This window comes from Bufo bufo, chromosome 2, assembly GCF_905171765.1.
Source record: "Bufo bufo chromosome 2, aBufBuf1.1, whole genome shotgun sequence".
NCBI classification, from domain to species: Eukaryota; Metazoa; Chordata; class Amphibia; order Anura; family Bufonidae; genus Bufo; species Bufo bufo.
Window position 1 is genome coordinate 576,196,056 of NC_053390.1, and position 27,684 is coordinate 576,223,739.

The 27,684-nt window shown below is 43.3% G+C and overlaps 1 protein-coding gene across 1 annotated transcript; it reads right to left on the reverse strand.

Annotated features, from left to right (window-relative positions):
- Positions 1-131: 131 nt before the first annotated feature.
- LAMTOR3 (late endosomal/lysosomal adaptor, MAPK and MTOR activator 3) lies at positions 132-26,257 on the reverse strand. Its single transcript, XM_040418205.1, has 7 exons — positions 26,145-26,257; positions 16,337-16,366; positions 10,965-10,999; positions 10,594-10,652; positions 4,480-4,613; positions 2,435-2,498; positions 132-379 (listed from the first exon to the last, which is right to left on the reverse strand). The coding sequence occupies exons 2-7, from the start codon at positions 16,343-16,345 to the stop codon at positions 306-308; spliced, it is 375 nt and encodes a 124-aa protein (XP_040274139.1). The 5' UTR covers positions 16,346-16,366; positions 26,145-26,257; the 3' UTR covers positions 132-305.
- Positions 26,258-27,684: the final 1,427 nt, after the last annotated feature.

Here is a 27,684-nt window from a genome sequence, read left to right on the forward strand (position 1 = left end):
TTTATGTCTTGCACCATGTCACTACACAGTATATTTGAAGGTATCCTGCTAGGCAAAGAAGGCAGTCAGCTAATCACCAGTGGAACTACAACTAGATACATCTTCTTGACTGCTGGTAGCTCTGGTTTTTGAGCAAATATCAAAAGTTAAGGTTGACAAACAGAAGATGTCTTCCATCTCCATAGCAGAAAGGAACATTATTCAGTGCAATGGAGGAACTACACGTGCTAGGCATTTGACTGCTGTGGAAATGGCAATCTTTTGCCACACCAAAAGTCCAGGATTCGTTTTAGGGACTGTACAGATCAAGAATTCTCCACTACTTGCCGAAGCTCCTCAAACAAGGGACCAAGCTCTTTTTCTAAGCTAAGGATTAGACCTAAAAGAAAAAAAAAGAAAAAAAAAGGTACAATTCACATATGTATAATCTGCAAAAGTCCATGTTCATTCAATCACTTTCTAAAATACGCACACTCGCTATCAACATCAATGGTCTTCGACTCGAAACACAATGGGTTCCATCAGCACGGGTGGTGAGCTGGTTTATTTTGGCCAAAATCTCAACTAATCCCTCGTGTTTATGCTGTGTGTAGGATGCAGCTAGGTCTTGTGATGTCTGGATTGTTAGTACCTGTGCTTAGACGTGCCACCCTCTAATCCTAGTAAGGCTGTGACCAACAGGATTTTAGCCATCACGGTGCACTACACATAACAGTATGACTGGAATCTTATTGAAGCCATATCTGAGTGTGCAATATAACTGTTAAACATCTACCCCCTCGTTGATGAAAGTGATATGGGTGGATTTTTTATCAGTGGCTTGCTACTGTGCAGTCTTCATCCTATACTGGTGGCATCTTGGAGTCTACTGGTATTTTTAACCAGTAAGTATGGCCTTTGTTTCAGTGAAATGTTGTAATTTGTCATTTTCCGTATTTCTGCAATAGGTTGTGATGTCACTTTAGATGTGATGACGAGTGAAATAAACATTCACCAGAATATGGCTGTCTGCACCATTGTGAAGGAGCAGGCTGGAAAAAGATCCACATGGTGATCTGAATGAGACTTAGCTGCAATGCCAGGCACAGCCATTACCAAATGTATGGTAGACAGTACCATGGTTGCCGAGCTCGCTGCGGCTCTCAAGACCTATAAGCCAGGGAATTGGTGGGCTCCTATCCTACCAATATTAGACCTGTAAAGCTCCTTTATCGATGAAGCCCTTTATCTCTGAGGTCCCCTTCCCTCACACACATACGCAAAATAGTGAATATAAATGAAATACTAATATATACACACACCTCAAAATGACAACTAAAAAAAAAAACATTCAATTTGTCCCACAAAAAACAAGGTCGGAAGGGAAAACCTACCTGCATCCTTAAAGGGTTTGTCAGAGTTCAGAGCTGAACCCAGACATACACATAATTTCACCCAGGCAGCCCCCCTGATGTTAGCTTCGGAGCATGTCATGCTCCGATGCTCTCCTTTGCCTTGCGCTTGATCGCGCTGGGCAAGGGCTCTTTGATTTACAATAACACACTGCCGGGCGGAGGCTTATGCCCAGCAGTGTGTTCAGTGACGTCACCGGCTCTGATGGGCGGGCTTTAGCGCTTCCTTAGCCGTTTTACAGGGCTCACTGCTGGGCGGAAGTCTGCCGGGCAGCCCTAAGGAGAGCGATTTAGCGCAGGGCAAAGAAGAGCATCGGGGCATGAACTGCTCCGATGCTCAAGAAAGGGGGGCTGCCTGGGTGAAAATGGGGATATGTCTGGGTTCAGCTCTGAACCCGGACAACCCCTTTAAAAGGGGTTGTTCAGCCTTTTCTGCAGACCCCTCAGCGTAGCCAAAATCTAAACTTACCTGATCCCTGCCACTGGGCTACGGCTCTATTTCTCCCCCTCGGCTACTGCAAGTCTCAAGCCTGCAGCAACATCCACTTTAACGTGGCTCTCAAAGCTGCTGCAGCCAATGAGTCATCTGACGCATGGGTAAAACCAGTTGTTGATGTGGAGAGACCCGAGAGCTGTGGTGCATGAGGGGGAGCAATGAAGTCAGAACCCAGCGGTGGGGGAAATCAGCTATTTTATTGACAGCACAATGTAAGATTTAATGGGCTACATAATATTGTGCCAAGGAGACATATGAATACAGTCTGTGAATAGTGGAATAGTAGTTGGCCTGACACCTGACCATACACAAATGAGGATCTTAGTGGATCTCCCCAATTTTGACAGGATCCAGTAATAAATAAATAAAAAACAGGTACAGAGTAGGTTAGAATTTAACCCATGAAATCCTTTGTTTCCAGCCGACATAATCACACGTCACCAACTTATATGCAATACACAGAATGTGCATGTTTATAAGCAGATAGAAGCCCATTCAGCACATGACAGATGAATGCTAGAGACAAACTTGTACCACCAATGCCCACCTGTATTGGCATTGCTGCTAGCTATGAAGCTCACAACCAATGGCAGTCTGTTGAACTGGACAACCTGAAACACAAATCAACAATTTACAGAATATAGTAATGAAGTGATGATCAGAACATTTACTTGCTTTAAAGGGTTTGCAATTATTTTTTTTTTACATAAAAAGTTCTACAAAAGGTCTCATACCCATCAGCATCATTTTCAAGATCTCCGTTAGCTGGCAGCAAATGAAAGCATTCTTTGTATCTTATCCTGCTCACATCTATGGGGAGCAGTGCCTCACCTTTATGTGCAGGATTAGGTACTAAGGGGGACATTTTTCAAATCTGCTAGAGCAATTTTGTAAAGTAAAAATGTCGTAAGCAATGCTGGGTGTTGTATTTTGTGAATTTATTTCCGACTTTTGGTGAAATGGTGAAGCTCATCAAAAGTCGCACAACCTTCAAACACGGAGTGACAAGTTGATCAGGGTTACAGATTAGAAAATGTATGTCATTTATGAAAAAAAAAAAAAAAAAGAAGCATCTCCTTGTCATACAACCCCTGGTGTACGGTACTTTCACCGACAGTTGGTGACACCCCATCACACTTGTCAAATTTAATAAAACCAAGCTACATCTGCATGAATTTGGCAAAAGTGCACAAAGCAACTGCAGTCTTAAAAATAATCTCAAACACACCTACAATGATAAATGTTTAGAGCAGATGGAAAGTTCCAAAATGGTGAGGAATTGAAGTACAAAGTATATTAGAAAAGTGCACTTACACAAAGTGCGACATATTCCTGGAAAACCAGATTTAAATTTACCTTACATTTTAAACAAACTTAAAAAAAAAATTAGACAGCTATTACTTAAAGCAAAGTCTGCCATACAGCAGATTAAAGTCCATGACAGCCACCCTTGACCATCAACCTAAACGGCTGTCCAACCATTACATGTCCTGTTTATTTTATAGATCTAAAAATGAAGCATATTTTCCATTTACATGCTGTTGAAAATGATCCAGTAAAGAGTTCTGACATTTACTTCCATAATATGGTGCCACCTGGTGTTCAAAGTGTATGGCAATGTGCACGTCCAACTACTGATGCCGGTCACACATGCCCACTCTCCCCACAGACAGGCTTCTACAAAGTAATCCTATATTCTTGGCACAGCAGCTAAGAGAAATAGGTTTCTGCCCCGTGTTCACTGCAAAGGAACTAAAAATAATGGGAGGTTTATCAAAACTGGGGTAAAGAAAAACTGGCTTAGTTGCCCATAGCAACCAGATCCCACCTTTCATTTTTCAAAGCTCCTTTGGAAAATGAAAGGTGGAATCTTATTGGTTGCTGTGGTCAACTAAGCCAGTTCTACTTTACCAAAGTTTTGATAACTCTCACCCAAAGTCTCTCCTCCCTGCAGAAAGCTATTCCTATTATCTGCTTTGCAGAGAATGGAGGATCACTACACAGAGACCTGACCGTGGGTTGATGGAGCATGTGTGACCAACAGCACTTGGCTCAGAAGATGGACATGCATATTGCTATACAACGTGAACACCATGCAGCACCATATCATAAGTAAATCTCAGAACATCACAAGAAAAAAAATTCAAACAGCATGTAAATAGCCAATATGTTAATTTTATAAAGATGTTTACCAAGAGTTGTCCAACATTTTAATAAATATATTACAGCCATACATCATATTAACAAAAATGGAAAAACTGGGCCAGTATTAAGACATCTGCCCCAAAGAACTAAAAACCATTGAATATCGATGTGATATGTACGGCACTGAAATACATTAGGGGGTGACGAACGCAGAGGAAAAGTGAAGGTTAGCAAAGGACCTTAAAAGGAGAGCTTGAGTCTTACATCTTTGCCCTAATTGTGATTGACTACATGGAGCCCATACATTTTAATGCTGTACTGAAACAGCATTGACAACAACGTTTTTAACTGAATCGACTTCGGATCTATCATCTGAAGCTCGATTCGCTGAAGCCTAGTGATAATCACATCCAACGTTTGTGAAGTCAGACTGTGCCTACAACCTACCTGATACGTGTTGTAGTAACATATGATGCTCTTGTTTTTGGAGAGTCCCAGCTTGCTTCCCTGGTCAGTGGCCAGCGCAAATGTGGATAGGAAAGATGGTCTCAGAGCACATTCAGGCGAGTTCTCATTAGCAACTGATTAAACCAAAAACAAGGAATATAGTCAGTGTCAATGTGAACATTCCTAAAACCCAATACAGTGCTGTCCTTGAGATGTAATTTATACTGTTTATATGTCCATCACTAACACTGTTAATGCAGCATTCATTAGCATGGTTTTAATGATCAGTTTAAAATAATAAATTAGCTAAAAAAGGAAAGACCAGTGACTGGGGTTGATAAGTCATCAGACAAGGGAATAAGACATCCAGAGGACATTATCTCTATGGCAAGGCTGAGGCAAGTATAAAAAATTACCTCAGTTCTGCTGTTTATAATTAAATCTAACCCTGGATAAAACTTTCTAATACCACAAAGTTTCCTTGTTTTAACCACCTCAGCCCCCAGTGCTTAAACACCCTGAAAGACCAGGCCACTTTTTACACTTCTGACCTACACTACTTTCACCATTTATTGCTCGGTCATGCAACTTACCACCCAAATGAATTTTACCTCCTTTTCTCCTCACTAATAGAGCTTTCATTTGGTGGTATTTCATTGCTGCTGACATTTTTACTTTTTTTGTTATTAATCGAAATTTAACGATTTTTTTGCAAAAAAATGAAATTTTTCCGTTTCAGTTGTAAAATTTTGCAAAAAAAAACGAGATCCATATATAAATTTTGCTCTAAATTTATTGTTCTACATGTCTTTGATAAAAAAAAAATGTTTGGGTAAAAAAAAAAAAAGGTTTGGGTAAAAGTTATAGCGTTTACAAACTATGGTACAAAAATGTGAATTTCTGTTTTTTGAAGCAGCACTGACTTTCTGAGCACCTGTCATGTTTCCTGAGGTTCTACAATGGCCAGACAGTACAAACACCCCACAAATGACCCCATTTCGGAAAGTAGACACCCTAAGGTATTCGCTGATGGGCATAGTGAGTTCATAGAACTTTTTATTTTTTGTCACAAGTTAGCGGAAAATGATTATTTTTTTTTTCTTACAAAGTCTCATATTCCACTAACTTGTGACAAAAAATAAAAACTTCCATGAACTCACTGCCCATCAGCGAATACCTTGGGGTGTCTTCTTTCCAAAATGGGGTCACTTGTGGGGTAGTTATACTGCCCTGGCATTCTAGGGGCCCAAATGTGTGGTAAGGAGTTTGAAATCAAATTCTGTAAAAAATGGCCGGTGAAATCCGAAAGGTGCTCTTTGGAATGTGGGCCCCTTTGCCCACCTAGGCTGCAAAAAAGTGTCACACATGTGGTATCTCCGTATTCAGGAGAAGTTGGGGAATGTGTTTTGGGGTGTCATTTTACATATACCCATGCTGGGTGAGATAAATATCTTGGTCAAATGCCAACTTTGTATAAAAAAAAAATGGGAAAAGTTGTCTTTTGCCAAGATATTTCTCTCACCCAGCATGGGTATATGTAAAATGACACCCCAAAACACATTCCCCAACTTCTCCTGAATACGGAGATACCACATGTGTGACACTTTTTTGCAGCCTAGGTGGGCAAAGGGGCCCATATTCCAAAGAGCACCTTTCGGATTTCACTGGTCATTTTTTACAGAATTTGATTTCAAACTCCTTACCACACATTTGGGCCCCTAGAATGCCAGGGCAGTATAACTACCCCACAAGTGACCCCATTTTGGAAAGAAGAGACCCCAAGGTATTCGCTGATGGGCATAGTGAGTTCATGGAAGTTTTTATTTTTTGTCACAAGTTAGTGGAATATGAGACTTTGTAAGGGAAAAAAATAAAAATAAAAAAATCATCATTTTCCGCTAACTTGTGACAAAAAATGAAAAATTCTAGGAACTCGCCATGCCCCTCACAGAATACCTTGGGGTGTCTTCTTTCCAAAATGGGGTCACTTGTGGGGTAGTTATACTGCCCTGGCATTTTCCAGGGGCCCTAATGTGTGGTAAGTAGGTAAATGACCTGTGAAATCCTAAAGGTGCTCTTTGGAATGTGGGCCCCTTTGCCCACCTAGGCTGCAAAAAAGTGTCACACATGTGGTATCACCGTATTCAGGAGAAGTTGGGCAATGTGTTTTGGGGTGTCTTTTTACATATACTCATGCTGGGTGAGAGAAATATCTCGGCAAAAGACAACTTTTCCCATTTTTTTATACAAAGTTGGCATTTGACCAAGATATTTATCTCACCCAGCATGGGTATATGTAAAATGACACCCCAAAACACATTGCCCAACTTCTCCTGAGTATGGCGATACCACATGTGTGACACTTTTTTGCAGCCTAGGTGGGCAAAGGGGCCCACATTCATTTTATGAGGGCATTTTTAAATATTTGGATCCCAGACTTCTTCTCACGCTTTAGGACCCCTAGAATGCCAGGGCAGTATAAATACCCCACATGTGACCCCATTTTGGAAAGAAGACACCCCAAGGTATTCAATGAGGGGCATGGCGAGTTCATAGAAACTTTTTTTTTTTGGCACAAGTTAGCAGAAATTGATATTTTATTTTTTTTCTCACAAAGTCTCCCTTTCCGCTAACTTGGGACAAAAATTTCAATATTTCATGGACTCAATATGCCCCTCACGGAATACCTTGGGGTGTCTTCTTTCCGAAATGGGGTCACATGTGGGGTATTTATACTGCCCTGGCATTCTAGGGGCCCTAAAGCGTGAGAAGAAGTCTGGAATATAAATGTCTAAAAAATTTTACGCATTTGGATTCCGTGAGGGGTATGGTGAGTTCATGTGAGATTTTATTTTTTGACACAAGTTAGTGGAATATGAGACTTTGTAAGAAAAAAAAAAAAAATTCCGCTAACTTGGGCCAAAAAAAATGTCTGAATGGAGCCTTACAGGGGGGTGATCAATGACAGGGGGGTGATCAATGACAGGGGGGTGATGAGGGAGTCTATATGGGGTGATCACCCCCCTGTCATTGATCACGCCCCTGTAAGGCTCCATTCAGACGTCCGTATGCGTTTTGCGGATCCGATCCATCTATCAGTGGATCCGTAAAAATCATGCGGACATCTGAATGGAGCTTTACAGGGGGGTGATCAATGACAGGGGGGTAATCAATGACAGGGGGGTGATGAGGGAGTCTATATGGGGTGATCACCACAGTCATTGATCACGCCCCTGTAAGGCTCCATTCAGACGTCCGTATGTGTTTTGCGGATCCGATCCATCTATCAGTGGATCCGTAAAAATCATGCGGACGTCTGAATGGAGCTTTACAGGGGGGTGATCAATGACAGGGGGGTGATCAGGGAGTCTATATGGGGTGATCACCACAGTCATTGATCACGCCCCTGTAAGGCTCCATTCAGACGTCCGTATGCGTTTTGCGGATCCGATCCATCTATCAGTGGATCCGTAAAAATCATGCGGACATCTGAATGGAGCTTTACAGGGGGGTGATCAATGACAGGGGGGTAATCAATGACAGGGGGGTGATCAGGGAGTCTATATGGGGTGATCAGGGGTGATCAAGGGTGAATAAGGGGTTAATAAGTGACAGGGGGGGGGGGTGTAGTGTAGTGGTGCTTGGTGCAACATATTACTGAGCTACCTGTGTCCTCTGGTGGTCGATCCAAACAAAGGGGACCACCAGAGGACCAGGTAGCAGGTATATTAGACGCTGTTATCAAAACAGCGTCTAATATACCTCTTAGGGGTTAAAAAAATCACATCTCCAGCCTGCCAGCGAACGATCGCCGCTGGCAGGCTGGAGATCCACTCGCTTACCTTCCGATCCTGTGAACGCGCGCGCCTGCGTGCGCGCGTTCACAGGAAATCTCGCGTCTCGCGAGAGGACGCACCGGCGCGTCCACCCAGAAGAGCAGGGCCGCCGCAAAGACGCAATCCTGCGTACGGCGGTCCTGAGGAGGTTAAAGGGGTTGTCCCACAAAAAATATTCTACAGTTTTCAAACCAGCACCTTGATCTGAATACTTTTGCAATTGCATGTAACTAAAAATTTTGCATAGCTACTGAGTTATTCAATAAAATGTATCTGTATAGCGCCACCTGCTGTTAGTTTTTTTCTCTTATTTCTTTGACCTGCTCACTGAGAAGGCCGCACATGCTCAGTTTCATCCCTCAACTGCCTCCTGAGCTGTGATAGGGCGAGCATGGACACGCCCCCTCAGCTGCAGCAGAAAAGACGCACCCCTAAGCTGTCAGCTTGATATAAATCTAGCAGAGCAATTAATGGGGAGATCTCTGGATCCATGTGAGGTACAGGGCTGGTTCTAGCTTTGTTAGACAGTGATTGTCATGTACTATATGCGGTCTGATTTTCATTTTTTACATTAGTCATGGGATAACTCCTTTAATAAAGACTCCAGGTTTATATTTATTCTTGCATTAATTTACAACTACACATTGGTGACTTTTCCCGTCAGGCTGCTTAGCCATGATAGCATATCATAAGCAGGATCACATCATTACTATCTATTGCAGAGCAGTCCGGTGAGGCCCCAACCCCTCACCCCTCTAGGCAGCTCTGCAAATGGAAGCAACCAGTCCTGCTCACATTCTAGGACAGGTTGCTGGCGGCCATTTTAAATCATTCCTGTAGAACTCCTTTAAATGAGTCGTGACAAGCCCTGCCCTTATTAAGGTATATGGACATCATAAAGAGGAGACACTCCGGCGGATTCAAGCTGTTCATGTAGTACATGTGTAAGACACTCCACAGAGCTATATTTGCAGCCATAGTAGGCAGATGTTTAACTGGAGTACTGGGATCAAAACAGCAGCACTAATATGAAATGGGATGTGTGTGAAATGATTGTCCTAATGAGAGCCATTACTAGGACGTACAATTTACTTGAGAAATAGCTCCTTGTATGCACATAACCTGTAATATTTGGAAAGCCTATCCTCTTGGAGAAGAGCTGAAATGTGTAGACTGGCTTTAAAGAGGTGGGTGGCTTTATTGCTAATGTAAGCCTGTGTATGTTAATGACAGTGAAGTCACCTGTCACAGTCTCTAACGTGACAGGAGTCAGAAGATCTAAGAGACTGGCTGCACGTGATGTGATCTGACAGCCTCTTTGGTTTCACTTGTTTCAGTGTTGTTGCTGGTAATGACCACACCTCTTGTCTCAGGTGTAGCTTAGTGGTCATTCCAACTCCTCTATTTAGTCTGGCTTCACCCATCATGCTATGCGGTTGATAGCTTCAGTTTGGTATTGGCAGTGCTGGTGTGTGGTCCTCTTCTGAGTTCCTGCTCGTCCATTTACTTCAGAATTAAGTGTTACTTCCCTTTTATATTTTGTCGATTCCCCTCTGTCTTTTGTTACTAGGCCTCAGGGAGACGATGGTTCTTTCATATTGGAAGGAACAGGTCATCTCAAGCCCTGACACTATTCTAGGGCAATTGAGAGTTTCCAGGGTCATAGGTTCCAGTGTATGAACATTCCTACCCTCAAGGTCCGTTCATACAGATAGGAGTCAGGGCTAGCATTTGGGTTTCCCCAGGGAGTGTCAGTTTCCCTTTACCTAGCTTTAAGACCTAGTTCCTTTTCCCTTCCCTCCTGTTGTCGGTGTGGTGTTCCCTCCCACATCACTAACATGACATCACCTTCTTCAACAGACTTCTGCCCTGTCCATAAAATGGCAGCAGATAGAGGGGCATGTGACAAAACACATCATGCAGCCTCCTCCATAAAAAAAACCACAAGAGATTGAATGATGGATCCTGTTACTTCCCCCTACATATACAGCCATCTTGTGACCGTACAGAAAGCTGTGACTTCACCAATAAGGGCGGGAAGTTGAAAAAAAGGACATGTAAGGCTCCATTCACACGTCCACAATTCCGTTCCGCATTGCGGACACATTCATTTCTATGGGGGCGCACGATGTACAAAACATACACAGATGTGTGAATGGACCCTAAGTGGCATATAAGCATCATTCATTAGTTTATATTACCAATCAAGTGACCCGGGTTCACAGCCAGAGAACTGACCACGCATGTACACATTGTAATGTCCATTCAGGTCTCTTACCTTTAATAACAGGCACACCATCCCGGTCTGACACTACAATCGCATGAAGGCCTTCAACACTATTAAATTAACAATTAAGAAGTTAGGAATGGGCATAACTTACTGCTCAGTACATACATTTATGCCTGTCCAACAAATTAAATTACTTTACTGTAATATATACTGAAATGTCATTTTATCAGAAAATGTACAATAACATTCTATCAAAACCTCAAGCGCAAGAGCTTTCAAAAATGACCCTCACAAGCCATGAAAGATTTCTATAACGCCCCGGTGTATTCAGTGTAGACTGTAGAGGGACAGTACAAATAGGATCAGATAAGCATGACAATGGACTAATGGCTACAGGTCAAAGGAGGGAAGCATTATACCTTGGAAGCTTTTTGTAAAGGTATCGTCTCAAGTCCTAGAAAAAACAAAAACAAAAAACAAACAAACAGGTGAGCGTGGCCCCACAAGTGTAAGAATAAAGCATAATATGGCAGGCGTTAGAATACCCAATAAGGTGTCACTGTGTACGGTGGAACTCTGTTCTCGTGATACCCAGGTGTTCAAAACGTAAGACCCTCACCTATCAGGCACTTCTGGAATATCCTGTGTGCATGGTATAGATGCCTAGAATCTATGTAAAGCCATGTGAATATACCTAAACCATTGTGATTTGGGACATAAAGGCTTTGAAAACTTTTGGGGCACCTTTGTAATTTCTTTTTAATTTGTACATTCTACTCATCTTTGGCAAAAAAAAATTAAAAATCATATTCTAAATTGGTCTTGAGAAAAACGTTGTCTTCTACAGCCTTCAGCCTGTTATTTCTGGTTTAATGAAGCCCGCTGCTCTGAAGGCTCCTCTTATCTCTACTTTCCCGACAGCTCATAAAGCACTATCAAACTGAAAAGAGGTTAGCTAGAATTAGTGTTCATGAGCTGTCAGGAGTTCAGGGGTAAGAGCTGCAGATTCAGCCGCCAGAGCAGCTCTCTGACGGATTTCAGTAAAACCATGAAGAACAGTCTGCAAATAAGCATAATCCAATAATAAAAATATACCCTAAATAGGTGTCCATGGCCTTTAAAGGGAACCTGTCATCAACTTTTCGCTGACCTAACTGAGAGCAGCATAAAATAGTGACAGAAATGCTGATTTCAGCGGTGTGCCAATGATGAGCTAAAGGTAAGTGGTTGCTGAGAACCAGCAGCATAATCATTGCAGTCAAATCTACCAGAGAAGAGTCCTGGTTATTATAATCTCCTGCTCTCTCACCCGTCTGCTGATGATTGGCAGTTCTCTGCTAGAGACTAGAGTTGTTGCGATACCAAATTTTTGATTCGGTTTCGATACCATGAAAAAGTATTGCGATACTCGATACCATTCGATACCACGCGAAAAAAATAAACAAAAAAAGCCACGTGCATTCCTCATTTTTAAAAATGGCGAATCGCGCAGTTTTTATTTTATTTTTTCTGTTCCGGCATTCACCACCTAGATTTTTTTTTTATATTTTAATAGTTTGGACTTTTCTGACGTGGCGATGTAATATGTTTATTTATATATTTTATATGTGAAATTGGGAAAAGGGGGGTGATTTATACTTCATATTTTAGTGGGGGTTTTTTTTTCACTTTTTATTTAATAACTATTTCCCCCCTTAGGGGCTAGAACCTGGGATCTTTCATCCCTTTTCCTATTCACCCTGATAGATCTCTATCAGGGTGAATAGGACTCCACACTGTCCCTGCTGCTCTGTGCTTTGTGCACACAGCATCAGGGATGTTACTATGGCAACCAGGGCTTCTGTAGTGTCCTGGCTGCCATGGTAACCGATCGGAGCCCCAGGCTTACACAGCTGGGGCTCCGATCAGAAGCTGCCACTGCACCACCAATGAGGGGGAGTGGAGAGGTCCCTGTGGCCACTGCCACCAATGATTTTAATACTGGAGGGTTGAGAGGGGCCGGCGCACTGTGCCACCAATGATTTTAATGGGATGGGGGGATTGAGGGGGGGGGCACACTGCACCACCAATGATTTTACCCCTTTATACAGGAGGCGGGTACTAGCAGATCAGCGGCAGTTAACTGCCGCTGATCGCAGCTCCCTGTCAGGGGCAGGGTGCCGGCAATGCGATTCTGCTGCCGGCACCCGCCTCCTGTATGTGTTAAAGACTGACTACTGTATATGAGTCCAGACTTTCACTATTAGGCCACACAGAGCGGCGCCCAGCGATGTCTCAGCACTCACCATTTAGTCCTGGGCGCCGCTCCGTTCGCCCGCAGTGCCCCATTACTGTCTCCTCTCCTGCTCCACATGCTGCTGATTACTATCGGAGCGATGGGAGGAGACATCAGCTTCACTAGTGGGCGTTCCTTCTCCCTGGCTGTAGCGCTGTCCAATCGCAGCGCAGGGAAAAGGAACGCCCACTAGTGAAGCTGATGTCTCCTCCCATCGCTCCGATAGTAATCCTATCATTGGTGGCGCAGTGCGCCCGCCCCTCCTCCGCCCCTCTCTTCTCATTGCCGCCCCTCTCTTCTCATTGCCGCCCCTCCTCCGCCCCTCTCTTCTCATTGGTGGCAGCGGCAGCAGCAGCACAGGGGGAGGGAGGACAGCTTCCTTCTCCCCGTGCTGCTGAGAGAGAACATGAGCGCGCCGATAGCAGCGCGCTCATGTTCAGAGATACTAGACTGCGCAGAAGCGCAGCCCAGTATCGAAAAAACGGAAATCCCGGTATCGTATCGATACCGGGACAAAAGTATCGATTGGGTATCGAAATTTCGATACCCGCAACAACCCTACTAGAGACAAAGGGAGAAAACTAGGTAGGAGGCTGTCAGTCATCAGCAGGTGGGGGGAGAGCAGGACTTCATGAATGACCAGGACTCTTCTCAGGTGGCCGGGACTCTTTTCCAGGCCGAGTCTGCAATGATTGTGATGTTGGTTATCGGCAACCACTTACTTTTAAATGACAGATCGCTGAAATCAACTCACCTGTCTCTACTTTATTCTGCTGTTAGTATGGACAGCATAAAGTTGATGACAGGTTCCCTTCAATGTTTGCAACTTCTCCTGACCTATGCACATTCCCCATGTAATAACAGTTCTGTAGCATCTATTCTTATGACTGTATGTTGTGCCGTTCCACTATTATTCCTACTGAAAGTTTATGAATGAATTCCCAGCAGTCAGCAATAAAGGTCTATCTGGGTGTTACTGTTGGGGGTGCCACCGTCTAATACTATCTAATCAGTGCAGCCATTGGTAAGCTTTGCAGGGACACCCCCCCTTTTGGCCCTTTATTGCAGATAGTAGACAATTCATTCATAAACTTCTAGGAGGAATAATAGAGGAATTAAATAACATAAAAGTCATAAAAATAGATGCTCCAGAATAGTTTTTACATGGGGAATTCAAGTAGTTACTGTCAGGGGAGGTAACAGGTCCTCTTTAACCTCTCCCCAAACTTTGGCATAACTGTACATCCAGAAGGGATGTATGGCGTGGCCTCAAAGCTCAAACCGCGTGGCAATGACCGGGTCGGAGATAACTCTGATCCCTGCTATTTAACCATCAGACTCTGTGGTCAATAGCAACTACAGCATTTGGGTGGTTAGACAGAGGAAGGGGGTTCCCACTGTCCTGTGATTGGAGCCTTATGGTGAAAATGCTGGGCTCCAATAATTTGCTATGACAGCATGGGGCCTTGTGAAGGCAGAAAGTAAAAATGCCATAGACTGCAGTAGTATATAGTATAATTGATCAGAAAATCACGTTAAAGGGATTCTGTCACCAGGTTTCACCCGTCAGCTAAACATATGCTGATGTTCAGGGCCTCACCAGGATTCCTAATGTGGGCCTCTAAATGTGATCCGTAGCCTTATTTTACTAAAAAAAACAAAACTGGTTTTACTAACCTGTCACTCAAAGAAATAAGGTGCCCAAGGGGATGTCAAGGGATGCAAGGTGCCCGCCGCACCCACCGCCGTTCGTGCCCAGCGCCGCCTTTCCAGACTCCTGCACCGCCTCCTAATCCTCTGTGCCGCCTCTCGCTCTCCCTCCCTCCCCCCTCCTCCCTCCCCCTGCTGTAAGATCTCGCACGTGCGCACAGGGCTCTGCCTGATGCGCCCGTGCGGACTTCTCGATTTGGCTTCTTAAAGCGAAGTGCGCATGCGCCGGCACTTCGCTCAACCCAGGTATGACCTGCACTCTGGCGCCAGCCTCTCAGAGCCCTGTGCGCACGCGCAATATCTTACAGCAGGAGGAGGGGGGAGGGAGGGAGAGCGAGAGGCGGCACAGAGGATTAGGAGGCGGTGCAGAAGTCTGGAAAGGCGGCGCTGGGCACGAACGGCGGTGGGTGCGGCGGGCACCTTGCATCCATTAACATCCCCTTGGGCACCTTATTTCTTTGAGTGACAGGTTAGTAAAACCTGTTTTTTAGCAAAATAAGGCTACGGATCACATTTAGAAGCCCACATTAGGAATCCTGATGAGGCCCTGAACATCAGCATATGTTTAGCTGACAGGGGTGAAACCTGGTGACAGAATCCCTTTAAATTCCCCTAAAGGGACTAAAAATTACATTTAAAAAATGTTTAAAAAACAAAAACCACAAGCACATTAAAAATACTTCCCCTTTCCCAACTTCCCATATAAAAATAAACAATAAAAAAACATCACTGTTATTGCTGAATCTGAAAATGTCTGTGCTATTAAGAAATAATATTTTTCTTGTGTGGCGAATGCTGTAATGGAAAATGCGCGATTTGCCATTTGCCATAAATGTGGTATCGCCGTGATTGTACAGACCCAAGGAATAAGGTCATCATGTCACTTTTAGCGCATAGTGAACGTCATAAAAACACAACCTGAACAAGCCTGACGGAAGTACTATTATTTCTTTATTCCACTGTGGGAAAAAAAAAGTCCCATTTTTTATACAATATAGGGTAAATTAAATCATGCCATTAAAAACTACAACTTGTACTGCAAAAAAAAGAAAAGAAAAAAAATTAAAAAAAGAGTTACAGGTCTTAATGTAAACACTGGCCTGATCCTTAAGGAGTTAACCAAATGAAAGGTTTTAATCCTGTTTTTGACACAGGACATGCAGAGTTTAGATGGACTGTGGTTGCGAATGACTCCTTAAGGGTTACTCCTATCACAGGATGTGCTATAAATTAGGGATCAGCTGCTGTGAAACTACAACTCCCAGCATGCAACATGCGCAGTTGTTCTTATAACTCCTATATAAGTGAATGGAGCATTCTGGGAGTTGTAGTTTCAGAACAGCTGAGGCGCGGAGGTTGCTGATCCCTGCTATACACGTTGGCTAGGTACAGGGCTGGTTTGGTAACTTCCATATGAATGGATAACGCTGTGCACGTGTGTGGCCACCGCCCCATTGGATTTGATGGTGTTCTGGAGATAGGGGAGGCTGCAAGTGACAGCCTCCAGTGTACTGGGAGGATGATGCAGGACTGTGCGCAGTCCAATTACCACACTGGAAGGAGTGCACTGGACCTCATGAGGACATCTGTCACCTGATCACAGATTTCTAGTCTATTTAGTTCTGGTGAATATGTGAAGATAAGCTTCATATTTCCATTACAATACAGGAAAAAATACCGCAAATCTCAGCGCATGTGACGGATTTCTAAATCCACTGCATACCCGTTATGAAGTGCTCGCTCCTTCACACAATGGGTCCATACAACACCCACCAGACCCAGTATCCACGATGTCTGCTTGCTTACCTCAGCCATGATTTCTCAGTCACCAGGAACCTAGAGAGAACAGAAATCACATGCGGTTAGAGAGCGGCACAGGTCACTATGTGGTCCCACAGAATATTAGACATGTACAGACAACACTTTTTCAATACTCTCACTTAAAGGGGTATTCCCATCTCAGACAATGGGGGAATATCGCTAGGATATGCCCCCATTGACTGATAGCGGTGGGACCTGCACCTACAACGAGAACGAAGCGGGGAGCGCTGTGGTTGGAGGACCCCGGATAAAGAGGACCTGTCTCCTCTCCCGACATGTCTGTTGTAGTATCTACTTGCATTCCCCATGTAATAACAAATCTGGAGCATCTATTCTTATGATTCTATGTTGTGCCATTCCTATATTATTACTACTAGAACTTTGTGAATGAATTGCCAGCAGCTGGCAGTAAAGGTACAGATGGGTGTGGCGTGTCCCTGCACAGTCTGAAACGAGCAGCACTGATTGGACAGAGTCAGACACACCCACTACTGGTAACACCCCTCTGTCCCCTTACTGCAGACTGCTGGCAATTTGTAAACTTCTAGCAGAAATAATACAGGAATGGCAGAACATAGAGCCATAGGAATAGATGCTCCTGAAGGGTTATTACATGGGGAATGCAGGTAGTTACTAAAACAGACATGTCAGGAGAGGGGACGGGTGCCCTTTTAAGTGGGTTTTGATGAAATTCTCAGTAAAAATCTGTTGTGTGAACACGCCTGTAGGGTATGTCCACACATTGTGGAATATCTGCAGCATGAATTTGCTGTGTAATGTGTTACATGCAGATTTGCCACACATTTCACCCTATGATTTGTTATGCTGTGGATATAAAATTTGCCCCACAGGTTGCTTTATGCCTCACTGCCATATGCAAATCCGTGGCGGTTAATTCGATCCTTTGTGAAGGGGATTTTATTATTGATGGCCTATCCTTAGAAGAGGTCATCAGTATCAAATTGGCCGGGGTCTGACTCCCGAACATCTCAACGATCAGCTTTCTTGGCATTGCTGGAAACTGGCACTGGACTACACAGCTCGGTCCACTAGCCGGGGCTACTTACTTCAGCCCTGCCCCAGTTCAAGTGATTAACCAGTAACTAGCCCTGACCAGTATGCAGTGCACAGACCGATGTAGTTTCAATGCCTGGTGCCAAAGCTACTGCAAACAGCTGGTTAGCGGGAATGCCGAGAGTCGAACCCCCGCTTATCCAATATTCATGACCTGTTGAAAGGACAGGCCTTCAATAATAAAGTCCCAAAACACCTCTTTAACCCTTTCAGGACAGTGTCATATTTCACCCTAAGGACCAGGCAGTGTTTTTGAAATCTGACAGGTGTCACTTTATGTGATAATATCTTTGGAATGCTTTTACTTATCCAAGCCATTCTGAGATTGTACTTTAGCGGTAAATTTCAGCCAATGTTTTTAATTTTTTTATGCGCTTCCTGTTCCGCCCCTGTGGTCATGTGACTGTCGGGGCCGGGAGAATGCAGGAGCTGTCGGGTCTTCCATAGATCTTGATCAGCCCTGCACTGAGGCTGTACAGCGCTGTATTATGCTGTACAGCCTCTCTGGGGGGTGTATTTCCACTGTAACTGGGGTACTATGTCCGCCCCAGTTAGGGTACTTTCACACTTGTGTTAGAGGAATCCGACAGGCGGTTCCGTTGCCAGAACTGCCTGCCGGATCCAGAAAAAACGTGTGCAAACTGAAACCATTTGTTTCCGGAACCAGATGACAAATGCATTGAAATACCGGATCCGTCTCTCCGGTGTCACCCGGAAACACGGATCTGGTATTTATAATTTTCACAGTTTTAAAGGTCTGCGCACTCGGAAGACCGGATCCGTCAATGCGGCAATTTTAATACATTTCACTGAGCAAGTGTTCCGGAATTTTGGCCAGAGAAAATACCGCAGCATGCTGCGGTATTTTCTCCGGCCAAAAACCGTAAAAGTGACTGAACTGAAGACATTCTGATCCATACTAAACGGAATGCTTTCCATTCAGAATGCATTAGGATAAAACTGAAGCGTTTTTTTCCGGCATTGAGCCCCTAGGACGGAACTCAATACCGGAAAAAAGTACACTTACAGGAGAAATCAATAGTTAAAAAAAATATATATAAAAATTAAGTTACATGTCCCCCAGAGGTCTTGTATGACCTTATGGGGGACACAAAGAGTAAAATAAAAATAAATAAAAAATGTGCTTTGAAAAAATCTAAATAAAATAAAAAAAGTTTCACAAAATTTTTTTAATAAAAATTATAATCCCCCCAAATCCATTATTTAAAAAAATGGTAAGAAAATAAAAAAACATATTTGGTATCACCGCGTCCACAACAACCACCTCTAAATTAATATCATATAAACTACCCCATCAGGTGAACACTAAAAAAAATTAATAAAAACATTGCACCAAAACTGATTTTTTTGTGAGCTCCCCTCCCAAAACACATAGTCAATCAAAATGTCGTATGTACCCCAAAATGGTAGCAATAAAACGTCACCTCATCCCGCAAAAAATGAGCCCCCACACAAGATCATAGCCAGAAAATAATAATAATAATAATAATAATAATAATAATAATAATAATAATAATAATATGGCTCTATGAAAATTGCAACACAAAAACATGATTTTTGTTTTCCAAAAATGCTCTTATTGTGTAAGATGTAAAAAATATTTGGAATTGCTGCGTTCCTAACAATTGGCTCTACAAAAATATCACATGATCTACCTCATCAAGTGAACAGTGTAAAAAGAATTATGTCAAAACAGCCTTTTTTAGTCACCTCACAAAAAACATAATATCAATTAATCAAAAATTCGTATGTACCCCAACATGGTAGCAATAAAAATGTCACCTCGTCCCGCAAAAAACAAGTCCTCACACAAGACCATAGCCAGAAAAATGAAAAAAACATGGCTCTAAGAAAATGGCAGCACAAAACAGGATTTTTTTTCTAAGAATGTTTTAATTGTGTGAAACAAAAAAAAAAAAAAACAAACAACATGATCTACCCCATCAAGTGAACGGTGTAAAAAAACAATGACGCCAAATTGCTTTTGTTGTGACTTCACATCCCAAAAAATAAGTTAAAAAGCAACCATAAAGCCAAATGTACCCCAAAATGGTGCCAATAAAAACTACAGCTTGTCCCGCACAAAATAAGCCCTCACGCAGCTCATTCAACAAAAAATAAAAAATAAGTTATCACTCTTAAAAACCATGACAGAAAATTATAAAATAAATAATATAAATATAAAAATGTTAGAAAATCCAGATGCCGATCCTTCCCTTCTGAGCCCTGGCGTATCCCAAAATAACAGTTTATGACCACAATTGGGGTGTTACTGTATTTAAGGAGAAAATGCGTAGCAAATTGTAGAGGGATATTCTGTTATCTTTTGTGAAAAAGAAAGTTTAGGCCTAAAGCACCATTTTCTTGTAAAAAAAAAATAAAAAATTTCATTTTCACACCCAAGTATTAAAAATTCTATGAAAAAGCTGTTGAATGACGTGCTCGCTACACTCCTTAAAAATTCCTTTGTTGGTGTAGTTTACAAAATGTGGTCACTTTTTGAGGGGTTTTCACTGTGGGGATACCTCAGGGTCTCTTCAAATGCATTCCAGCAAAATCTGCCATCCAAAAACCATATGGCACGCCTCACCTTCTGTGCCCGAACAGCGTTATACGACCTCATATGGAGTTTTTCTGCAAACTGCAGAATCAAGGTAATAAATATTGAGGTTTTTTTTTTTGTTGTTAACCCTTGTTGTGTTCCAGGAAAAAACAGATTAAAATGGAAAATCTGCAAAGAAAAGTGTCAATTTTGAAATTTCACATCTATTTTGCTTTAATTCCTATGGAATACCTAAAGGGTTGACAACATTTCTAAAACCAGTTTTGAATAGTTAGAGGGGTGTCGTTTCTAAAATGGGGTCATGTGTTGGTTCTATTATGTAAGCCCCACAAAGTGACTTCAGAACCAAACTGGTCCTTAAAAAAACTGACTTTGGAAATTTTCTTAAAAATTTCAAAAATTGCTTCTAAAATTCTAAACCTTCTAAAAAAATAAAATTACAATTACTAAAATGATGCCAACATAAGGTAGACATATGGGGAATGTTAATTAATGAATATTTTAGGAGGCATCACTATCTGTCTTAAAAGCAGAGAGATTCAAAGTTAGAAAACAGTGAATTCTTTCACATTTTCGTTAACTTTTGGATTTTTTTAATAAATAAAAGGTAAAAACAGATTGACTCAAATTTACCACTATCATAAAGTACAATGTGTCACGAGAAAACCATCTCTGAATGACTTGGATAAGTAAAAGTATTCCAAAGTTATTACCACAAAATGACATGTCAGATTTGCAAAATTAGGCCTGGTCAGGAAGGGGGTAAATGGTCCAGTCTGGAAGTGGTTAAGGACCAGTTCAGTTATGAAGTCACTGTGGGGCTTACATAATAGAAACCACCCATAACTACATTTTAAAAACTACACCCCTCAAAGTATTCAAAACTGATTTCACAAACTTTGTTAACCCTTTAGGTGTTCCACAAGAATTCAAGGAAAATGTAGATTAAATTTTCAGAATTTCACTATTTTGGCAGATTTTTTATTTTATTCAATTTTTTTCCAGTAACAAAGCAAGAGTTAACAGCCAAACAAAACTTAATATTTATTACCCCAATTTTGTAGTTTACAGAACCACCCCATTTGTGATCGTAAACTGCTGTACGGGCACACGGCAGGGCGCAAAAGGAAAGGAGTGCCATGTGGTTTTTGGAGGGCAGATTTCACTGGGAGCTGCCATGCCATATTTGAAGCACCCCTAGAGTAGAAACTACAAAAAAGTTACCCCATTTTGGAAACTACAGGATAAGGTGACAGTTTTGTTGGTATTATTTTAGGGTACATATGATTTTTGGCTGCTCTATATTACACTTTTTGTGAGGCAAAGTAACAAAAAATAGCTGTTTTTTTACAATGTTCATCTGACAAGTTAGATCATGTGCTATTTTTATGGAGCAGGTTGTTATGGACACGACAATACTAAATATGACTACTAATAAAGCATTTTTGAAAATAAATCTATATCTCAATATTCTGAGAGCCATAGTTTTTTTTTTTTTTTTGGGCGACTGTCTTATGTAAGGGCTCATTTTTTGTGGGATGAGGCGACGGTTTGATTGGTACTAATTTGGGGTGCATATGACTTTTTGACCGCTTGGTATTACACTTTTTGCGATGTAAGGTGACAAAAAAATTGCTTTATTGACACAGTTTTTCTTTTCTTTCTTTTTTTTAATCTGTGTTCACCTGGGAGGTTAGCTCATGTGAGATTTTAATAGACGGACGCGGTGATACCAAATATGTCAACTTTTTTTTTTTTTCACTTTTAACACAATAAAAGCATTTTTGAAACAAGAAAATTGAAAAATCATGTTTTATTGTCTCCATATTCTGACATCCTGTATAGTAATGCATTGCCTAAGGCTCAGTTCAGACCTGAGCGTTCTGAAAGGAGCGCTCTGTATGCGCGATTGTACGGGCGTTTACAATCGCGCATACAGAGACAAGCGTACACACATTGTCGCGCGTTCCCGAAAGTCTATGTACGGGAACGCGCGACAAGCGCCCAAAAAAACGCTCCTGTACTTGTTTGAGCGTCGGGCGTTTTACAGCGCGATCGTACGCGCTGTAAAATGCCCAGGTGAGAACCATTCCCATAGGGAAGCATTGGTTTCTCCTTGTTGAGCGTTTTACAGCGCGTAGGAACGCGCTGTAAAACGCTGAGGTCTGAACTGAGCCTAAGGGTCTGGATCTCACAGGCTTCCGTAGAAGGCAAGCCTCGATGCCTATGGAAGGCATCAGGCTGCGTTCTCTGCCATCGGGTCCTTGCACTGCAGCGCGGGGACCCGATGGGGAAGCAGAGGGAACCCGTACCCTCCACATGCCGCGGCATACAAGGGGTTAATACACCGGCATCTGTGTTTTCACCGATGCCGGCGTATGCAGCAAGGGCCAGGTTGTCAGTGACTACTGGGTCCATGCCGTTGATCGGGCGGGCGCTGGTCCTTAAAGGAATTCTGTCACCAAGTTTTGGGCTATAGAGCTGCGGAAATGCACGGCTAGATCGCCGTAATCTTGAGATGCGCGAGCTCGCGCAGTTCTTTCCCTGAGGCTGATGCCAGCACAGGGAAGGAACACTATACCGGCACTGCGCATCGCGAGATTACGGCAATCTATCGTTGATGAAAGGAGGAGATTCGGAGGACATAGGCGGTGCTGGGCTCCTTCACAGGCGGGCGTGGCTGGGCTCCAGGAAGGTTCGTACAGCCCCTTGGACACATACAAGACTAATTTACATATCTCTAAAATCCTTTTTTAAAGAAAATAAAAGCACACAGCCCTATAGGACCGGTATATTGCAGACATGCTAGCGGCGATCTAGCCGTGCATGTCCGCAGCTCTATAGCCCAAAACTTGGTGACAGAATCCCTTTAAAGGGTTTCTGTCACCCCGCAAAACTCTTTTTTTTTTTTGGATAGTTAGATTCCTCATAGTGCGATATAGCAGAATATAATGCTCTTACTTACTTTCATGCGGCCGATTCTTTATAAAACGAACTTTTATAATATGTAAATGAGGGCTCTACCAGCAAGTAGGGCGTCTACTTGCTGGTAGCTGCTGCAGAAATCCGCCCCCTCGCCGTGTTGATTGACAGGGCCAGCCGGGATCTCCTCCTCCGGCCGGCCCTGTCAGTAATTCAAAAATCGCGCGCCTCGCGTCATTCGGCGCAGGCGCTCTGAGATGAGGAGGCTCGTATCCTCAGCACTCCCTCAGTGCGCCTGCGCCGATGACATCACCGAAAGAGAAGACGTCATTGGCGCAGGCGCACTGAGGGAGTGCTGAGGATACGAGCCTCCTCATCTCAGAGCGCCTGCGCCGAATGACCAGAGGCGCGCGATTTTTGAATTACTGACAGGGCCGGCCGGAGGAGGAGATCCCGGCTGGCCCTGTCAATCAACACGGCGAGGGGGCGGATTTCTGCAGCAGCTACCAGCAAGTAGACGCCCTACTTGCTGGTAGAGCCCTCATTTACATATTATAAAAGTTCGTTTTATAAAGAATCGGCCGCATGAAAGTAAGTAAGAGCATTATATTCTGCTATATCGCGCTATGAGGAATCTAACTATCCAAAAAAAAAAAAAATGAGTTTTGCGGGGTGACAGAAACCCTTTAAGTCACGTCCACCAGCGTCGTACTTGTATGGCGGGGGTCCTCTACGGGTTAAAGGGGTTGTCCCACGAAAAATGTTCCAGTGTTTTCAAACCAGCACCTGGATCTGAATACTTTTCTAATTGCATGGAATTAACAATTTAGCATAGCCACTGAGTTATTCAATAAAATGCATCTGTATAGCGCCACTTATTTTCTTATTTCTTTGTCCTTGTCACGGAGATGGCCGCACATGCTCAGTTTCATCCTTCAACTGCCTCCTGAGCTGTGATAGGGCGAGCATGGACACGCCCCCTTAGCTGCAGCAGAAAAGACACTCCCCTTGACCTGTCAGCTTGATATAAATCTAGCAGAGCAATGAATGGGGAGATCTCTGGATCAATGTGAGGTACAGGGCTGGTTCTAGCTTTGTTAGACAGAGGTTGGCATGTACTATATGATGTCTGATTTTCATTTTTTACTTTAGTCATAGGATAACTCCTTTAAGGAACCTGCATGGGAAATCAGTGCTCCCTCATTCTGTGGTAACTGGAACAGGTACATGGTGAGTATGGGCAGCTCTCTGTAGTCTGGTAACTGAGGGGTGTATAAAGATGGCAGCTGCAAATCTCCCTCAGATCTGTGGCTACAGGGTCACACGTCAAGTCATTTTAGAGCTGATGTTCCTCATCTCACACATACAAGTCATTGGGGAAGAAGACCTCCTACCAAGATGCTGGCTTTTTGAAACCAGTAGATATAATCTGAGCACCCGTGTGATGCCAGTAGGTCTTTAAGGTTTTGTGGCTGGCTGGGCTAGATTTCAAGCAGTGGGCTGAGAGCTGTAAGAAGGGTAGGGGGGCATCCTGCGGTCCCTACTTTATATGTCGGACACACATGTATGTACAAGGCACAATGTAATATAATGTTCCTTCTCCTTTTCACTAGTGCACTGGGTGCTGGCGATGTAATATAATGTGCCTTCTCCTTTTCACTAGGGTGCACTGGGTGCTGGTCATACAATATGCTCCTTCTCCTTTTCACTGGGTACTGGTGATGTAATATAATGCTCCTTCTCTTTTTTACTAGGGTGTACTGGGTGCTGGCAATGTAATGTACTCCTTGTATTTTTCACTAGGGGGTGCTGGTCATGCAATATGCACCTTCTTTCTCACTAGGGTGTACTGGCGATGTAATACAACGCTCCTCTTTTTCACTAGGGTGCACTGGGTGCTGGCGATGTAATACAACGCTCCTCTTTTTCACTAGGATGCACTAGGTGCTGGCGATGTAATATAATACTCCTCTTTCTTACTACAGTGTACCTGTTGCTGGTGATGTAATATAATGCACCTTCTCTTTTTCACTAGGGTGCTGGCAATGTAATATACTCCTTGTATTTTTCACTAGTGAACTGGGTGCTGGTCATGCAATATGCTCCTTCTCTTTTTCACTGGGTGCTGGTGATGTAATATAATGCTCTTTCTCACTAGGGTGTCCTGGCGATGTAATATTATGCACCTTCACTTTTTCACTAGTGCACTGGGTGCTGGCGATATAATATAATGCGCCTTCTCTTTTTCACTAGGGTGTACTGGGTGCTCGTGATGTAATACAATGCTCCTCTTTTTCACTAGGGGGTGCTGGGGATGTAATATAATGCCCCTTCTCTTTTTCACTAGGGTGCACTGGGTGCTGGGGATGTAATATAATACCCCTTCTCTTTTTCACTAGGGTGCACTGGGTGCTGGGGATGTAATATAATACCCCTTCTCTTTTTCACTAGGGTGCACTGGGTGCTGGCGATGTAATATAATACCCCTTCTCTTTTTCACTAGGGTGCACTGGGTGCTGGCGATGTAATATAATGCTCCTTCTCTTCCTCACTAGGGTGCACTGGGTGCTGGCGATGTAATATAATGCTCCTTCTCCTTTTCACTAGGGTGCACTGGGTGCTGGCGATGTAATATAATGCTCCTTCTCCTTTTCACTAGGGTGCAGTGGGTGCTGGCGATGTAATATAATGCTCCTTCTCCTTTTCACTAGGGTGCAGTGGGTGCTGGTGATGTAATATAATGCCCCTTCTCTTTTTCACGAGGGTGCACTGGGTGCTGGCGATGTAATATAATGCTCCTTCTCACTAGGGTGCACTGGGTGCTGGCGATGTAATATAATGCTCCTTCTCACTAGGGTGCAGTGGGTGCTGGCGATGTAATATAATGCCCCTTCTCTTTTTCACTAGGGTGCACTGGGTGCTGGCCATGTACACTTTGGGCTAGCAGTCAGGTGTGGCCGGATTTCTGTGATGATGAGGTTTCTCATACAGAAGTGAGGTCTCCCTGGTCTTAGACAGTGAATACTTGAGCCCCTCACACTGCTTTCCTGCTGACGGCACTGTCCACACGAACTGCTTGCACACCATGGGCACGGCTGCTGCCACAAGTGCCATGACTTATTAGGTAGAACAGCCGCCATTACATAGAGACACAGGTGTTCAGCCGCCGGCAGACACAACAAGCACAAGAACTGTAACGGAGCAGTCACTCACCTCCAGCTTCCTCCAGTCTCCTGTCAGCTGACGGGACGCCACAGTCACCTGACCCGCTCTAGAATACTCGTCTTCCGGGAGTCCTCGGCGGCCATGCCTGTTGAGGGCTGGGCACAGTCAGACTATGGGCGGGGCTATCAGAGCAGGGCGATGAATATATCCGTACCTTGTAATAAGGAAGCGAAACTATAACTCCCAGCATGCACCATTGACACACTGGAGCATATGTGCATGCTGGGAGTTGTAGTTTCACAACAGCTGAGTGCCGGAGGCTGCTCACCTATGTCATGTGTGTAGCCTGCACTAGAAAATTAGTGTGCACCCAAAATGACATAGCCAGTATTAAGTCCTTCACAGTCCACCTCCTTACAGTCTGGCAGTCTTGAGATTGCTGTGAAAGGTCTTGTTTTTGCAGGAAGGGTTTATTATATACTTTGGGGTACACATATTATTTCAGTCATGTTCATGCACTTAACACGTAAACGTCATTGGATGTTTGGGTTATGTGGAGACCAAATACGTATTTGCTGTTAGAAATCATGGCTGATTTTTATTTTTGAAACTTTTTACTTACATTGTAGTAGAATATCTGTATGTGCAAACATATTACACCTGCACATAATACGACAGTACAGGGGCTTTAGGACGTCTACACTAATATGGCTGCCATGGAAGTCCATGAGACATCTACTGTTCCTCCGGACGGCTCAGATTTTTTTTTTTACAGAAGAAAGAAATACCTGTTAAGTATTATTCTCCCCACAAGTATTGCTTCTAGGGAAGAATATCTCCATACACATGGAGTCTCTAGAGAAGAATATCTTCTTACACATGGAGTCTCTAGAGAAGAATATCTCTGTACGCATGGAGTCTCTAGAGAAGAATATCTCTGTACGCATGGAGTCTCTAGAGAGGAATATCTCTGTACGCATGGAGTCTCTAAAGAATATATCTCTGTACACATGGAGTCTCTAAAGAATATCTCTGTACGCATGGAGTCTCTAGAGAAGAATATCTCCATACACATGGAGGCTCTAGAGAAGAATATCTCTGTACGCATGGAGTCTCTAGAGAAGAATATCTCCATACACATGGAGGCTCTAGAGAAGAATATCTCTGTACGCATGGAGTCTCTAGAGAAGAATATCTCCGTACACATGGAGGCTCTAGAGAAGAATATCTCTGTACGCATGGAGTCTCTAGAGAAGAATATCTCTGTACGCATGGAGTCTCTAGAGAAGAATATCTCTGTACGCATGGAGTCTCTAGAGAAGAATATCTCTGTACGCATGGAGTCTCTAGAGAGGAATATCTCTGTACGCATGGAGTCTCCAGAGAATAATATCTCTGTACGCATGGAGTCTCTAGAGAATATCTCTGTACGCATGGAGTCTCTAAAGAATATCTCTGTACACATGGAGTCTCTAGAGAAGAATATCTCTGTATGCATGGAGTCTACAGAATAATATCTTCTTACACATGGAGTCTCTAGAGAAGAATATCTCTGTACACATGGAGTCTCTAGAGAAGAATATCTCCT

Excerpts from the sequence above, each read along its gene's own strand:
- LAMTOR3 (XM_040418205.1), bottom strand. Across the intron at positions 10,653-10,964 it reads CTTTACAAAAAGCTTCCAAG|TGTTGAAGGCCTTCATGCGA; the intron begins GTATAATGCTTC and ends TTAATTTAATAG. Across the intron at positions 380-2,434 it reads TAGCAGCAATGCCAATACAG|GTCTAATCCTTAGCTTAGAA; the intron begins GTGGGCATTGGT and ends TTTTTCTTTTAG.